Source organism: Schistocerca americana, chromosome 1 (genome assembly GCF_021461395.2).
Source record: "Schistocerca americana isolate TAMUIC-IGC-003095 chromosome 1, iqSchAmer2.1, whole genome shotgun sequence".
Lineage (NCBI taxonomy): Eukaryota > Metazoa > Arthropoda > Insecta > Orthoptera > Acrididae > Schistocerca > Schistocerca americana.
In genome coordinates, this window is record NC_060119.1 from 645,804,111 (window position 1) to 645,821,258 (window position 17,148).

At 41.5% G+C, this 17,148-nt stretch overlaps 1 protein-coding gene across 2 annotated transcripts in view; it reads right to left on the reverse strand.

Moving 5' to 3' along the window:
- LOC124607793 (calpain-A-like) overlaps positions 1–17,148 on the reverse strand; it is a 241,886-nt gene that overhangs the window by 12,834 nt on the left and 211,904 nt on the right. The window contains exons 13-15 of one of the 2 annotated variants that reach the window (XM_047139934.1): positions 16,150–16,251; positions 12,325–12,446; positions 5,291–5,486 (exon numbers count right to left, since the gene is read on the reverse strand). In XM_047139934.1, the coding sequence (XP_046995890.1) occupies positions 5,291–5,486; positions 12,325–12,446; positions 16,150–16,251 (420 nt within the window). The remainder of the gene's footprint in view (positions 1–5,290; positions 5,487–12,324; positions 12,447–16,149; positions 16,252–17,148) is intronic. The other variant, XM_047139935.1, reaches the window with a different exon arrangement.

The following is a 17,148-nucleotide window of genomic DNA, read 5'->3' on the forward strand; positions in this document are numbered from 1 at the left end:
GTCTGAAATCAGGTTTCGTGTTCCCTCGTCAGCGGGTTGGAGGTTAGGCAGTTCAGAGGTCTAACAGCAAATAGACGGCGTCGATTTGTGAAAGGAAATCATCAACTATATTGTCAGCACCCTTTATGTGTCTGACATCAGTGGTGAACTGAGATATGAAGTCCATGTATCTGAAGCGATGAGGAGGCGGGTCAGCTGGCAGGTTTGTAATGGCCACAGCCAGGGGTTTGTGGTCTGTTAAAACATGGAAAGGGCATCCCTCAATGTCAGTCTTAATATGCTTAATCCCTTTGTAGACCGCGAGCAACTCCCTGTCAAATGTGGAATATTTGCGTTGTGCATTGGTGAGCTTGGCAATCGATTGTCTTGCTAAGGACAGAGTCAATGGCAGTATCGCTCGCGTCTGTGGTGATGAAAAGCTGCGCATTGGGATGAGGATGCGCGATGGTGCAGGCCTCGACAAGAAGGCTTTTGAGGGCAGTGAAAGAGTCAGTCATAGCAGGGGTCCATGGAATGGGCTGAGATCCAGAAGTGTTTGTGCCTGCGAAGGCATCCGTCAGTGGATCCTGAATCTCCGCAGCCCAAGGTAGATGTCGGCGATAATAATTAACCGTCCCCAGAAAGCACCGGAGCTCTTTGGATGACGAAGGTCTGGGTAAGTTTAGTATTGTTTGTACTTTCTCAGGGGGGGTGGGGGGGGTGGGGGGTGAAATGCCGTCAGCAGAGACACGAAAACCAAGAAAAGTGACAGTGGGTTTATGTAGCTGCAATTTGTCCTGGTTGGTCTCAATGCCTGCTGCCGCGAGAGTGTTCATAACAGGTTGCACATGTCGAATGTTGTCCTCGACGGAGGAGCTGAACACAAGAATGTCATCAAGATATGCAAAGCAGAATTTTAGGTCGAATAGCACTTCGTTGATGAAGCGTTGCCAGGTCTGGGTTGTGTTTTTCAGGCCAAAGGGCATGACTCGAAACTGAAATAGCCCGATCAGGGTGGTGATTGCTGTCTTCTCGATGTCTTCAGGTGCCATGAATATCTGGTGGTAGGCCCGTTTGCAATCAATGACAGATAACATGGTTGCACCTGTGAGGGAACTGGTAAAGTTGGCAATGTTGGGTATGGGGTAGGTGTTCATAATTGTTCGTGCGTTTAGTCGATGGTAGTTTCCGCACATGTGCCATGACCAGCTACTGGCAGAGGGTTCAATGATGCCGGAGTTTAGTAGTTCAGAAATCTGATTTTTAAGGTTGGAGAAGCGCTCAGGACAAAGTCGACATAGTGTACTGGAAATCGGGGGACCTGGCGTGAGGCAAAGCTTGTGAACCATGCCATTGGTGACAATGGAAATGTTGCCGGTGGCACGGGAGGCGGTTTGTTTACAATGTGTGGCGGGCAGGGCAGGCGAGGCGTGGTCGTGGTGTTTGGAGCCATCGGTGGATCCGACGGGAGCTGAGGCGGCGAAGTGTCCCAGGAGTCAACGTGACAAGATGGCCACCGGCCCGAAGCAGTGGCACCGTGGTTGGGTGAGTTCGATAGAGCTCGTGATCTGTTAATGAGTCCATTGTCCGAGGGCGCGGCCTGTGGCAGCATGGTTGTGAGCGAAACACTTAGCACGAGTGCACTGTTTGTGTTGTCAGTGGTGGTCGCACAGTGGTGCACAGGAGCCGAAGTTGCATAGTTTGAGGTGCTGTCCGCGAGGGGCGGGATAGGAGCCGTCAGTTCGGGAACACATGACACTTATCGCACATGCGCACTTGTGTCCGGCCGAGTGTCAAACGCTGCCGTGTTAGGAGGGTGTGGCCCAGCGGAGCTGTCAGTACATGTTATGGCAGTATTGATAGCACAGTTGCGAGGGGTAGTGGGAGGTAAACACATGGAGGCTCGATTGCTGGGATTGCAAGCAGATTCGGCGCACTTACTGACCTTGCTTTGTCCTTGCTGGAGCTGTGTTTCGTGGAGCTGGAGGGAAAGCTCAAAGTTTCCCTTGTAGGCGAGCAACGTGTTCATGCTTGAAGAGGCACTGGGGGAGGGGGGGTGGGGGGGGGGGGTGCTCGACAGAGCACAGGGGAAGTGAGTCTTGGATGGATGACGAAACACGGTGTTTCGCACTATGTCCGGTGAAAGTTTATGGTGTCGCAAGAAGTCAATGCCTAGTATATGTTCGTCAATTTTGCACACTAAAAACGTCCACTCGAGCTTGCAGTTTGTGGAGAGTGAGATGACATGGGAAGTTGAACCCGAGCATTGTAGTTTAGTTGAATTCACGGCTTGCAGTGAAGTATGATGAGGGCGGATGTTTGATGACACTAAGGACGTAGGCAGCAGCGAAACTTCGGCACCTGTGTCCACTAGGAAAAGGTATCCTGACGAAATGTCTAATGTAAAGTCGTCTGCAATTATCCAGTCGTTCCCAGACAGAATGGATCACTGTCATGTTGTGCGCAGGAGGCGGCACCCAGACCTACCTGCGATTGGCGTTTGGAAAGTAGCAGGGTTGTCTGCAGTTCTGTGCTGCCTCACCAAACCGTGTGTGGAAGTAACAGTATGGGTAGTGCGGTTGCATTTCCTGCGGAAAGTTTCTTGCCAGTGGTGGTGGCCGAGGTTCGGTGGCCGTAGCAGGTTCTGTTGCAGGAGGGCGTGTGACCCTGGGCGGAGCCGGTGACGTCCCAGTTGCCGTGTCCGGCTGCAGGGCGAAGTGCCTGAACCTGAGACTTGTCAGGTAGGCAGTGATGCATCATGTAGCTTGTCAGAAATTGTCATTCTTTGCTCGACAGGTTCAGGAGATCTTTGAGCCAGAGCAAAGCGGATGTGAGGAGGTAGTTTATCAGACCAGATGGTGAGGAGAGCTGTGTCAGAGAATAGATCGGTGCTGACCAGGGCACATAGCCGTCTCCAGAGCTGGGAAGGTTTGTCACTGCCTAGTTGCTCGATGTGGAGCACTTGCCGTATTGCTGCCTCAGTTGAGCGTGCAGGCCAACGTAGAACTGTCTTTTTCGCTAGAGTGTACCGGGTAGATGAGTCCAGGGCATCGACCGGGTCAGCAATCAAGTCCTCCTAGTTGTGCAGGTGGGTCATGATGCACAGAAACCTGATTGACTCGTCAAATTTGTAATGGTCGAACACTTCGTCCACAATTTGAACCAGGTTATTGCTCTGTCGGGATTAAACGGCGGCAGCATCAGTAAACGTTGTAGAATGTTCGGAAGAATAGGTTGAGTTGAGTTCGTCGGGGCACTGCCTGAATCGAGTTGTTGTTGCTGTAGTATCCCAGGAGAGTGTGCCTCCAGGGGATGTGGCAACAACGGCTGTTCGGGTGGCAGCATGAAGGTGACACGTTGTAGTTGAGTGCGATCCGTCGCAACGCAGAAGGCCGACGTGGGTGAGACACCGTAATGTCAACACATTGCGGGTGTGTTCAGATTGACGCGTCGCGGAAGACTGACATGGATTAGGCACCGAGATGTGCTGAGAACGGTAGCGAAAGCTCGACTGGAGCCGGCGCGGGGTTGACAGATGAGCAAAAGTTCAAGGTTTGAGAACATGTGTTAGTCCGCGGAAAGCTCGACGTATGATCAGAGCCGGGGCCATCTATGTTGCAGGGAGGCTGTGTAGGTGCGGGCAGTCCAGAAACACAGTGTGGAAATGATGTTGAACGTGGGACAGAATGTGTGAATGTTCACTGTTCATAGTCACTCCACTCAAAACAGTGTGCGGACAAGGTGAATGTCATGGCACAAAACACTGAGGCGTAGCAGTGGTACGGAGGTGGAGGGCAGGCACAGATAACAAGTTATTGTTCCTGTTTCAGCCCGAGGTATCTAACCGAGGCAGGCGCAGTCGTGTTCGGATGCTGAGGAGGTAGACCTGTGAATAAAGCAGTTCTGGCCACGTAGCAGGTATCCGCGTGGTACTGCACGGATTGCGACGTGACAAATCATTGTCCTAGTGGTAGCAGGTTGTTCAACGAAGCATTTGCAGAAATCGGCATTGGTCCCACAGTGCACGGAGATCCGTAAGAGGTAACTGCACAGTCGATGAGGGAGGGAACATGTGGCGGGAACAAAAGCGTTTGATAGCCAGAGTGCTGGCCAGAGTGGCCAAGTGGTTCTAGGTGCTACAGTCTGGAACCATGACTGCTATGGTTGCAGGTTTGAATCCTGCCTCGGGCATGGATGTGTGTGATGTCCTTAGGGTAGTTAGGTTTAAGTAGTTGTAAGTTCTAGCGGACTGATGACCTCAGCAGTTAAGTCCCATACTGCACAGAGCCATTTGAACCATTTGATAGCCGGAGTCATGCGCACTCCTAACCTCACTTATTGTTGCAGGCTCAAAAACGTCCAGCGAAATTGGCGGGATCATCAAGTGAGAGGTATTGTTTTGCAGTCCTGGTAGGTGTACATCGCCCGTAACACGATGCATGTCAATCATAAAATCCGGCATTAGGCGCTGGGTCGAAATCATTGTTCAAATGCTGTGTCAATGTAATACACGTGAAAATAACTGACGCGGAGGTCACGTACACAGTAAAACGGTGAAAACGGAAGACGTTACAACTCAGGGTCACCAGTGAGGAGGATTACCGCGTTGGTTGCACCTATAATCACACCCATTTAGCAATAGTTCATTTATTAAACTTAACACATACAAGGATCGCAAAGAACTGAACTGAACATGGCGGAAAAGCCAAAGATAATGCTTAGAGTTCAAAGATGAATGCATATCGATGTTGGTGTCGATTTCATCGACGCCACAGGGTAAACCATCAACAAGCACAAAGATAGATGAGATCAAGCCAGTGTGATACATGCTTGTACATAGTTGGTGACTGTCTCTGAGATTAACATATGAGGAGAATTGATCTCTCAAGAACAATGTTGTCAGCATTCAAAATGGTACTGGTGAACGGATGATTCATTCCTGATTTTTGTTGCAAAAAGCTGATTGACTGTAGTGAATGGAAACTCCTGGAAATCTCACTGCAACTTGTGACCATATCCAGTTTTGTGCAAAATATCATGACAGAAGATAATACATGGTGCTATCTGTGGATGGTACACAATCATCACAGTTACAGTAGACAGCTATCTGCACAGTATTTCATTTTACATACAATGATTTTTATGTCTTTAATTAAGTCAATTCCAAATGAATGTTACACTAAAACAGTTTCCAGAAGTTTTAAAATTATTGCATGAAGTGTGTTACAGTAAATGAACATTATTTTGAACATGAATAAAAATATAGTGTTTGTATCTCTCTCACATTCTATTAAGTAACTACATTACTCACCAATCATTATCTTCAGCTTAACAGCACATAGCATGAAGTCATCAAATGCAATTTTTCCATCTTTTGTGCCATATCGATGCATGAGCACATTAAGTATGTGGCTATTTAACTTATAACCTGCAGCATTCAATGCCTCACGCAGCCCAAATGTGCTCAGTGTTCCATTGCCCAGTCTGTCATGAGTTTTAAACACATGCTGCAAAAAAGAAACAAAAACTGCCCATTAAGAAAATTTTGATTGCTTTTTTTGACATTATATTCACCTTTCCTGCAAGACTACCTATATTCAACTAAGAAAGCAACATAACTACAGCAAAGATAACTATGTTTCATGGTAAAACTGTATTCTGGAAGTGAGAAAAATATTTTGAAATGAGGTGATAAGACTTGCTGATGGAAAAAAGACAGAATTGTATTTAATCTACTTTCACAGTGAGATGAATGGAATTATTTTCTGGGGTGACTCAGTCCAGTCCTGCAGAAATGGTGTGGTTCAGAAAAAAAAGTTGAAATATAGAAATGGTATCCCATTTAATAACAAAAAATAAAAATAATAAACCAGGACTTGGACTGTACTATATTTACCACTGTCTAGAACATATTTCCTTAACCAATGGTCAAAACTGCTGCATTTATATCCAGCAGCCCCCTAACAGAACTGAACCAATCAGTGAAAAACTTCCTATTTCCATAATTAAATTATAAAGGTAGCTCAACAAACATGAAGAAACTTATTTGAATGTCAAACTCTTTCAATTATTTCTTCATCAATGCTACTAAATCTGTTGCAGATGTACCATGTTATCAGGATGAACCACATTTTGCTGATTAAGATGAGAAATAAAGCACATGTTGTGCTTCATTAAATGAAGTTTTACAATGTTAAAATATCTGCAAAGCAAGATAAAATTTTTATCATGACAAAAACTATACATATCTTATATTCCATAATTCAGAATGATGAACTGCTCCAACGAAGGGAGATGTTTGTTAAGAATATGTCAAAAAATTCAGAGATAAATTTATTATTCAGAACAGCAAACAGCTGAAAATTAGAAAAATTGTTTTCTCTCTCTGTCCTCACAAATTTAGTTAAAGTATAGTATTCAAAAAGATTACCTGAATCAGTTTTTTGTTAAAAAGGGACTTTATCACATTACAAAACATTTTTGTGAACCATTTCTTACTATGGGGCTGGTGCATAATTTATAGTAATTTTCCGTAAGCATAGTAAACACAACAGATACAAGAAACAGAGATTTTAGTCATCAATTACACATTCTCCTTTACTGTTTACAACAGTCTGCCAATACTGGGGTAACTTTTTGATTCCATGACTGTGGAAATCAAGTGGTTTCGAGGCAAAGAGCTCACTGGGTCATGTTCAGAGTGTGTTTTCATTCAGGAAGTAAGTTCCTTCAACGTTCAATAGAGAGCAGAAAAGGTGGGTGTGGAACAATCCAATTCCTGTATAGTGTTTTTTGTCAGTCTATCAAAATGCAGGTGGGCTTTGTCATGGAGTAGCATCACTTCATGCAGTCTTTCTTGTTGATCTTAGATTATGTATGCAAAATGTCTCAGTTGTTGACAATAAATGTCAGCAATGGTGGTTACACCTTGGGAAGTAATTCATAGAACACCACACTGTCACTGTTCCACCAGATGTATAACATTATATTTTGTGGATGAGCGCAGGTCTGTGTATGGTGAGTTGCTGCTTTGTTTGTGCTCAACCATCCCTTTTTCCCCCTTATTTTAGCATGAAGACACCGTTCATCATCACCAGGAATGGTACAGGATAGGAATGGTTGGTGTTGTTCACAAGCTAATTGTTGATGAGCAAGCAGAGATACAACCATGGCCACCCACTTATTTTTGTGACTTTGGCTTAGAGCATGTAGTACCCATACAACAAATTTTTGAACCTTCCCCCATTGTATGCAGGTGTCACATAATGGTGGAATGATCACAGTTCATCACATTTGTCAGTTCTCAAGTACAGTGATGTGGATCATTGTCGATTAATGTGTTTAAACTAGCTTCATCAAACACTGAAGGTCTTCCTGAACAAGGAGAGTCACTAATGATAATGATCCTCCTTAAAATGAGAAAACAATTTTCTTGCTACGCTCTGTCCAATGGCTTTATCCCCATACACAGTGCAAATATTTCAGGCTGACTTCACTGCTGTCACCTCTGTACTGAACTTAGACAGAAGAATATGTCAGAAATGTTTCCATTTCTCCACTTAGCACTTAATTTTCTAGCATCCAAAGCTCCACCCATTATCACCAAATGACAATATATGAACTAAAATAGTAACAGCGGACTACAAATCAAAAATGACAGTTGATAAATAAAGCTATACCAACTGAAATACCAACATGCTAAACAAAAATGCTATGAACTTATGCACCAAAGTAATAGTTTGTAAATTACAAATTTATGAGATAGAGAAGAGTATCCCACAGATCTCCTGGCCATAAAAGAAGCAAATGAAGAGTCCTTGTAATATGAAATTACCATATAACACCATGTGTAATTCAATTAAACATAGTGCCCCAAAAACAGCACCGACTTTCACCCTGATAATGATGGCATTAACTTCACAAGAAACCAAGTAATTGAGATCACACTGTACAGCCACCATCCACAGCTCAACTGTCAGTCACAACAGGCAGTGGATGAGCACCTGCTGTTGAGCTGCTGCTGCTGATTATGAGTTTAGGAGGCTAAACATATAAGGTACCACAGGGTGGATTCATACCTGAGCCAGTGTGCCTCCCGTCCCCAGAAGTGGGCACTTTCAAATGTTTGCCTATCCAGAGGATGATGTGAATTCACCACTCTGAGAGTGTTTACCGATGGTGGGATGGACAAAAGTCACACTGAACTTACAAGTATACTGTCAGTGAACAAATATTCTTTCTGTACGTTGTTGTAGCATTCATCTGTGGGTGGCAATAAAGGCATACTGAGGACCTCATTTCATCAGCCCATGTAAATACTACTCATACCAAGGGTTAACCAACAGGCTGAATTGTAGTACTATGCTATTAAATGCTCTTTTATGCACTTTGCTTATACTGTGCCATAATCATTGAGTTGACAAACGTCATGGGATAGCTACTAATATCATGTCAGACCTCCTTTTGCTTGGTGTCGTGCAGCAACTCAGTGTGGCATGGACCCAACAATTTGTTGGAAGTCTCCTGCATAAATACTGAGCCATGCTGCCTCTTTAACTATCCATCATTGCAAAAGTGTTGCCAGAGCAGGATTTTGTGTATGAACTGATCTCTCAATTATGTCCCATATTTAAGACTTTGAGAAACATAAAACCATTGGGATGAGAAACACAGGAGCATCATACTGACCCTGATCATTCAGACAGACAGCTGTTGTGCAATGACTGCAGAATAAGTGATGGCAAGGTGGACGGGCGACAATAGTGAGGGAAGAAGAGTAGTCACAGTTCCTCCTAGAAGGACTATGCCACAAAAAAGATTGTATCCTTGACTGCCTGGTTCTAACAAACAGGTGAATAACAACACCTTAAATCCAGGCAGACTATCGCCATCAACTATAAAGAACAGATTCTGGAAGCTATGTTTAAATCTCCATTTGCTGGATGGCATTTACTGCTAACACAATAGGACAGACAACAGATACTTGCAGGGTGCAGAGCCCAACCAATATGATCATGAGCCCAGGAGAGGTGCTGCAGGTGTTCTCATGCTGTTAGCAAAGGCATTTATATAGGTAATCTGCAGACATAGCCCAGTAATGCCAAATTTACCACACTGCCCTAAAGGACACACTCGTTGAATGTCCCACATTGATTTCTATGGTAATTTCACGCACTGTTGCTTGTCTGTTAGCACTGACAGCTCTATGCAAATGCCACTGCCCTCAGTTGTTAAGTGGAGGTCGTTGGCCACTGTGTTGTCCATAGTGAGAGGTAATGCCTGAAATGTGGTATTCTCTGCATTCTCATGACACTGCGGACCTTGCAATATTGAAGTTCCTTATGATTTCCAAAATGGAATGTCCCATGCGTTTAGCTCCAACTACTAGTCTGCATTCATAATCTTTAATTCCTGGCACGCGGCCATAATCACATTGGCTACCTTTTCACATGTATCACATGAGTACAAATGAAAGCCCTGCCAATGCACCAACATTTTATACCTTGTGTACATGATACTACCACCACCTATGTATGTGCTTATGGCTTTCCAACGACTTTTATCACCTCATTGTATGTCTATCTGAGAAGCATCAAGTGACATTGTTTTAACACCTCAGTTTTCTTCCCCTTTCTTGTCCTACGGCATGTAATTTTGCAGTAGTTCTCACATGAAAGTGACGTTTGCACTCCATAGGGAGGAGCTGCCTTTCTATGTGCTGACTGTGTTTTCGTTGTTTAGTGCTGCCAAGTGATCTGCTGTCCTGTGACCTATTTATGCACAATTTCAGCCAGCACAACAGATGAACCTGGAAGCAGCAGTTTTAACCAGACTGTTGTGCTCATAATATTCCCATTCATGCAAAGTCCACAGAATGTCAGAGAATGTGGGCATTATGGTCCTAATCTCAATTATCTCATGATCAGGATCTTCTTTCTTCTTATCTGGTGCACAGTACTCGCTAATGTCACTCCTACAAGTTCAAATGGCATTATGGCAAAGTACTATTTCATTCTCTGAGGTGATAAGGCTTCTGTCTCCCCAACATACATTGAAGGAAGTGGAAATTGTTACACCATGAACCTTCAGTACAGCATTTATCTAACATTCTGAAGAGGTTCATCCCTTAACAGGGATTAAATGTTTAAACTTTCATTACATTTGGAACTAACTTCCATTGTAACCCACACAGGCACGAATACCCTCTTATATTCAATATGACGTGAAAGTTTTCAGCCTCTGAATGTCATATTGAGACATTTATTGCCATGCCTGTGACAGATAAAAAGATTCTATGTTAGGTCATGAAGATTGCTGGCTGGAGGCTGCCATGAAAGTATATTATTGTGCAGAATAACTATTTATTCTCTTTATTTTGAAATTAATTCCAAACAGCTGTGTTTGTTCATTTATTATGATAGTTCTCAAAGCTCTGCTGGCTTCATCTACAGGTACATGCCATGAGAAACAAATTTCTGCCCGCCCACAAAGTATATATCTGCATAATTATAGAACACTATTATGTATAGTTTCACCTTGCATGCCAACATCAACCAATATGTGTAGGTGAATGCTGATTATCATGGATAGTAACATGCAAAATATACGCATATACATGTGTCACCATATGTTTTCCCTCTGCATCCCAGACATGCTCTGTGGGTGAGAGATCAGCAGTCCAAGCAACCCAGTCAAGGACCCATACATTCTTCAAGGTGTTTGTGGTATGAAATGTGGTGTCTCCATTATTTTGCTGGAATATGCCATTTGGTACTCTGCTCATGAAGAGGATAATAAGGTTTATCATCCTCACCACACACTGGCAAGCATTCAGAGTCTCTTCAATAATTATGAAATTGTCCTGTTTTCATAATCAATAGGGAGTTGGAGGGGTATGTGTCTCAAGGATAGGTGCTTCCCGTGACCTTTCACCAGGTGGTCTACAGAAATGTTGTTGCTGATCTGACTACCACAAACAGAAGTATAACTCATTGCTAAACAAAACAGAATGCCACTATATGTCCCAGATGACTCTGGCTCTGCACCCTGCAAGTATCTGTTGTCTGTCCTATTGTGTTAGCAGTAAATGCCATCCAGCAAATGGAGATTTAAACGTAGCTTCTAGAATCTGTTCTTGATAGTTGATGGCGATAGTCTGCCTGGATTTAAGGTGTTGTTATTCACCTGTTTGTTAGAACCAGGCAGTCAAGGATACAATCTTTTTTGTGGCATAGTCCTTCTAGGAGGAACTGTGACTACTCTTCTTCCCTCACTATTGTCACTCGTCCACCTTGCCATCACTTATTCTGCAGTCATTGCACAACAGCTATCTGTCTGAGTGATCAGGGTCAGTATGATGCTCCTGTGTTTCTCATCCCAATGATTTTATGTCTCTCAAAGTCTTAAATATGGCGAATACCTGCAAAAATCCCCTGGGCTTGCTGTGTAGTGATAACCACCTGAAAATTTCCAGTAATTTTAGACACACTCAGCAGGTATAATGTACTCTCACCATTTTTCATCTGTAGGAACGACTATTTCTGTATTGAAAATGAGTTGTCATAAGGATGCTATTTTAAACAACATAACCATAGGCAAGCAAATTCTGGACAATGAAGTTAGTAGCATTCAGTCAATGTGATCATGGTGTAATGCCTTCTATTTCTGTTAGTGTGCTATGTCTTGCTCAACTGCTCATCAGTGTACTTCTGTCGAATGACAGTATTGTAAGTACCACAAGAAATTCCATGAATGTAAATTAGTGTTAAAAATCTTAGAGGTCAAAGTGATTCATTTCATGGCTATCAAAAAAATTGTGTGAAATGACTCCCACTTTTCAGTACATCAAAATGAGAATGAGTGAAAACTAAAAGATAGTAGCATGTTCAATATGTAGCACAATTTAATTAAGAAATAGAGAACACACACCTAAAAATCATAATAACAGGGTTCATAGACAAAATGCTCATTCTTATTGTTCATTTATATCAGAGCAGGAATTTTTTTTAAGATGGGATAACATAAACAGTACATATTTTGAACACAATGCTCTGTTATATTCATTTCACAGAATATATGTGATTTTGAATTTTTTGTCGCCAGATGTTTGAAACTTATATTGCCAGGATCTCACCACAGCAATGTATTTTTGAAAATAAGATTTTGATCACATAGCATTCATATTTGTTACTGAGAGTCAACTTATTGTTACATTTCAGAAGAAGGCTGCTAAGTGAAGACAGTGCTATTGTAAGGACTGATTGTGATTTTATTTGTTGATATTCCACAGAGAAACTCAGTGAAACTACACTAATGCTGAATACAGGATCATAAAAATTTACATACTCTCCAGAGCCTAATGTCTTTCCACAGTGATATGAATTCTTCATAACCAAGCCTTCCAGATTTATCTGTATCTTTCATGGCAACCATACTTCGACAGATCTCTTTGGAAAAACCATTTTTATCTGGAACAAGAAAATGATTAACTTTGAGAAACAAATGTCTACATTCTTATGTCTCAAACAATGACAGTTTATCACCTTATTTGTAGGCACCATATTTTGCTCTCTCTCTCTTTACCCTCTGGAAAAGTAATTTCAATGAAAGTATGATTCTGTCAACACATGCCATTTTCATTCACCACTGATGTTAGAATTTTAGTGGATTTTTGTTAAAATTTGGCTTACATCTGCCATGAAACAATTTGTACCTTTCCCATTCACAAACTGTAATTGAACTGCAAGCATTGCACATGTAGGAAGTCACAAATATTTTAATTCATTCAGTTAGTACCACAGCAGTATATCTATAAAAGACTTTCAAATTAGAAGTATAGCATTTCAGTTTGAATTAAACTACAGTTATCCTTAGGCAAAAACAATTTCAATTTACCATTTGTGTCAAATTAAATGTTTGTGCTGGACCAGAACTTAACTACAGATATTTCGATGTTGAGGCACCTTAGCATGTCTCACTGACCAATTCAAAGCATTGTTCCATTTGAACAGAGTTTTATAATTTTTCACAAATGATCAACACAATTTATGATTTACCAAGAGTAAATATATTTTACTTTTTTACATCACCACACATGCATGCAAATTCTTGGAGTAAAGCAGTTTGACTCTGGAAAATGGATTCCCACTTACCTTAAAATTGTTGACATGACTAATCAACACTGCTATTTTAATGACTGATACAGGATTTGAGCTTCCTAAGAGGAATGTTCAGAAACTAAGTGTCCTGCAACCAAAACAGGCTGTGTTTTAATGTTTTTTTTTCTGAGATTTGGTAACCCTGAGGGGTAGAGGGGGATTCAATCACCAGAGTGAGCATCGCAGGAACACAGTACTACATAGACTAACATTGTATCAAGTGTCCAGTTGCGTGAAAGATGTCAGCAAGAAATTCCACCAAGTGCAAGCCACATACTGTGCTCTGCTTCATACTCGTGGGAGGAACAACACCTACTGAAATTTTTTTGTCAAAACAGCTTATGGTGAAGGTGTTGTGAACAGAACATATGTGTTTAAGTGGTGTAGTGAGTTTAGTAGAGGTAGAACAAATGTTCAAGATGAGCAGTGGAGTGGAAGACCTTCCATTTTGAATGATGAGTTAGCGCAAAAAATGAAGGATATTGTTCATGAAGACTGCCGAATGACAGTGAATGAAATTTTTGAGATGTTTCCACAACATTCTAGAACTCTCTTATGTGAGACACTCTGTGTCCCAAAACAGCTGACACAGCAGCACAAGAAAAATCGGGTCATTAGCACCTGCAAGTTTCTTGAGAAATTTGAATTGGAAGGTGAAGACGACTTTCTGAGCTCTGCTGTGACTGGGCACTGCTGGATTTTTCAAGGCCTGTTCAGACAGTGTTTGTTTGTTATGACTGGAGATGAAATAAGTATGGCTCATTAGACGCCAAAGACAGAAAGACAGTCATCACAGTGGTGTCACACCAACTCCCCACCTGCCAAAAAATTCAAAACTACAATTTTGAGCAAAAAAATCATGGTCTCAGTGTTTTGGGACTGAAAAGGCATCATTTTGATCAAACAGTTGCCTCAGTGGGGGACCAACAATGCGCAGCAGTATTGTGAGATCTTAAAAAAACCTGAAAAGTAGGATTCAAAACAAAAAGAGGGGAATGCTGACACGACAAGTGTACTTGTTGCATGACAATGCCATACTCACACAGCCTTAGCCACAGACATGCTATTGGATTCATTTGGTTGGGATGTTTTGAATCACCCCCATAATCCCCAAACTTGCTGCCTTCAGATTGTCATCTTTTCACCTCCTTGAAGGTACACATGAGTGGAACTAAATTTACAACTGATGAGTGGATGCAAAAAATGGTTCTGAAGTGGGGAAGTGGGGGGGGGGGGGGGGGGGGGGGGTGAGGAGCTTGCAGGTGACTTCTTTGAGGAGGGTATAAAGAAGCTTGTGCCACAGCTCACCACATGCATTGGATAGGGTAGTGATTATGAGGAAAAATAGTCAACAAGTGTATGAACATTATACTGTATTTTTACGAACAGGCACAGAAAAAAAGGGCTGATTAGTACTTTCTCAAACTATTTTCTATGCTCAGTTAAGTATTTTCCATTAATAATTAATATACATGGTCTATCGAAAAGAATCATCCAATTTAAAAAGAAATCAGAATCATTATATTATTTGAGATATGTGTGTGAACAATGTACTGTTGGAAAGAGCGAACTCTTGAGTTTTACATGGTTACCTCTAGACAGCAGCAGTGTGTGCCAACTTGAGTTCTAGTAAAAATGGTTTCAGGACAACAGAAAGCATTTTGTGTTCTATGTTTTGTGCAGTGTGGGTCAGTAATAACTGTACAGCATGACTTTTGTACTAGGTATGGTATGGATCCTCCTACAGCACAGAGCATTAGATGATGGCATGAACAATTCTGAGAAACAGGTTGCTTGTGTAAAGGCAAATTGCCAGGCCATTCCTGAGTGTCTGACACAGATGTTGAATGTATCTGCCATAGTTTCACAAGGAGTCCACAGAAATCCATTTGCCTCACAGCTTGACAGCTCAACATGCCCCTGATGACCATCAGGTGTGTGTCGTGTTGAAGTTTACACATGAAACCATACAAAATTCAGCTACTACAAGATCTTCATGAAGGTGACAAACAACAACATGTGGAGTTCTGTAATTTCGTGCTGGGGAAGATGGAGGATGACAGTTTTCTTCCATTCTTATTGTTTTGTGACGAGGCAACATTCCATTTAAATTGAAAGGTGAACCATCATATTGTGAGAATATGGGGTATGGAACAACCACATGAAATTGTACAACATGAGGGGGACTCTTCAACATTTAATGTGTTTTGTACCTTTACACAGGAAAAGGTATATGGTCCATTTTTCTTTTCCAAGAACACTGTTACAGGAAATATCTTGATATGCTTGAGAACTTTCTTTTCCCACAGTTGGAGACTGATTCGAATGACTTCATTTACCAACAGAATGGGGCACCACCAAACTGGCATCTGGAAGTGCTGGAATTTTTAAAATGAGAGGACTACTGAATGATGGATTGGTCGCTGTGGACCAAATGATTCAGCCTTACATTACTGGCCTCAAAGGTCATCAGACCTGACTGTATGTGATTATTTCTTGTGGGGGTTTATAAAAGACTGTTTATGTATTTCCATTACCAACAAGAATGAATGGACTGAGACATCGCATAACAACAGCTGTGGAAGCCGTAACTCAAGACATGCTCGCTGCAGTGTGAGAACAATTTGAACACTGTGTTGACATATGCCGAGCATCTCAAGGGGGCATATTCATACACCTATGAAAAGGTATGAAAAAAGCTTTTTGGGTTTCCCATTCATCAAAAAACAAAATTCATTGTATATGTTTATTAGTTTCAGAAATATAGATGTGCCAAATCAGATGATTCTTTTTGATACCACCTATATTAGCCTTTATTTTTCTTTGCTTCTGGTACTCTAATTTCAAATAATTTTTCTCTACCTATGCTCACTATGAGTAGGTAACAGTATGATAAAAACTGGAGAATTAGATCTCTAACACTGGACAATCTGTCTCACTATATACATATTTTTTTTGTTACTTCATTGTATGATATAAACATAAGTACCATACAGTCTGACAATTTGCTTACCATCTGAATCTGTTACTGATGTATCACAACACAACACCCCACAAAGGCGAGTACAAACAGAGGTTGAATGATCTCCTGAGTTTGTGCTACCACTAGGCAAATCTATTAACAATAAAAGTCAGTAAGTTTAAGCATATATATATATATATATACACACACACACACACACACACACACACACACACACACACACACACACACACACACACACACACACACACACCCTCAAGTGTTAAACAGGCTGTAATAGCATACATTAGGAAAGGACACTTCGGTATATAAAATGATAATGCAGCAAGCAGTAACATTATGAGTTAGTAAAGTAAATATTTACATAAGGATTTTTGTTTGCTTGTGCTAGAATCTTTATATTCTGCTCAAGTGATGTGAAATATATACATGCAAATGAAAAGAAATTAATATCTTTATTTCCACTCCCTAGAGACACATCTATGTGGTATCTATGAGATGCAACTCATATAATGTAATCTAACAACAAACAATAACTATTGACCAGGCTGAGGAAGCACTGAGCAATAGGTAGGCTCACAAACAAGAGTTAAATGTAAAGGTGTGGGTGGAAGGAGAAAGTAGATCTCTCTCTCTCTTTCTCTCTCTCTCTCTCTCTCTCTCTCTCTCTCTCTCTCTCTCTCTCTCTCTCTCACACACACACACACAAACACACACACACACAAAGTTATATATAATGTCAAAATTTATTTTAACGGCACAATAAATTCATTCTATTTGATCTTGCTTTAGCAGCAGCAGCAGCAGTTGTTGCATATTCATGCTTCAAGTCTGTTGTAAACATAGTTTAAGAATTCTGTCACTGAATAGAAGCAGTGATCTAATAAGAATGCCCTCAGGGATTTATGAAACAGTGAAAATGAAGAAATAATTTTTATTTTTTGTGGCACACCACTGTGCATTTGTATTGCACTATTTGTACTGGAGGTTTTAAAGGCTGTTGTCCTTACTGTGGCCAAGAGCAAAGTA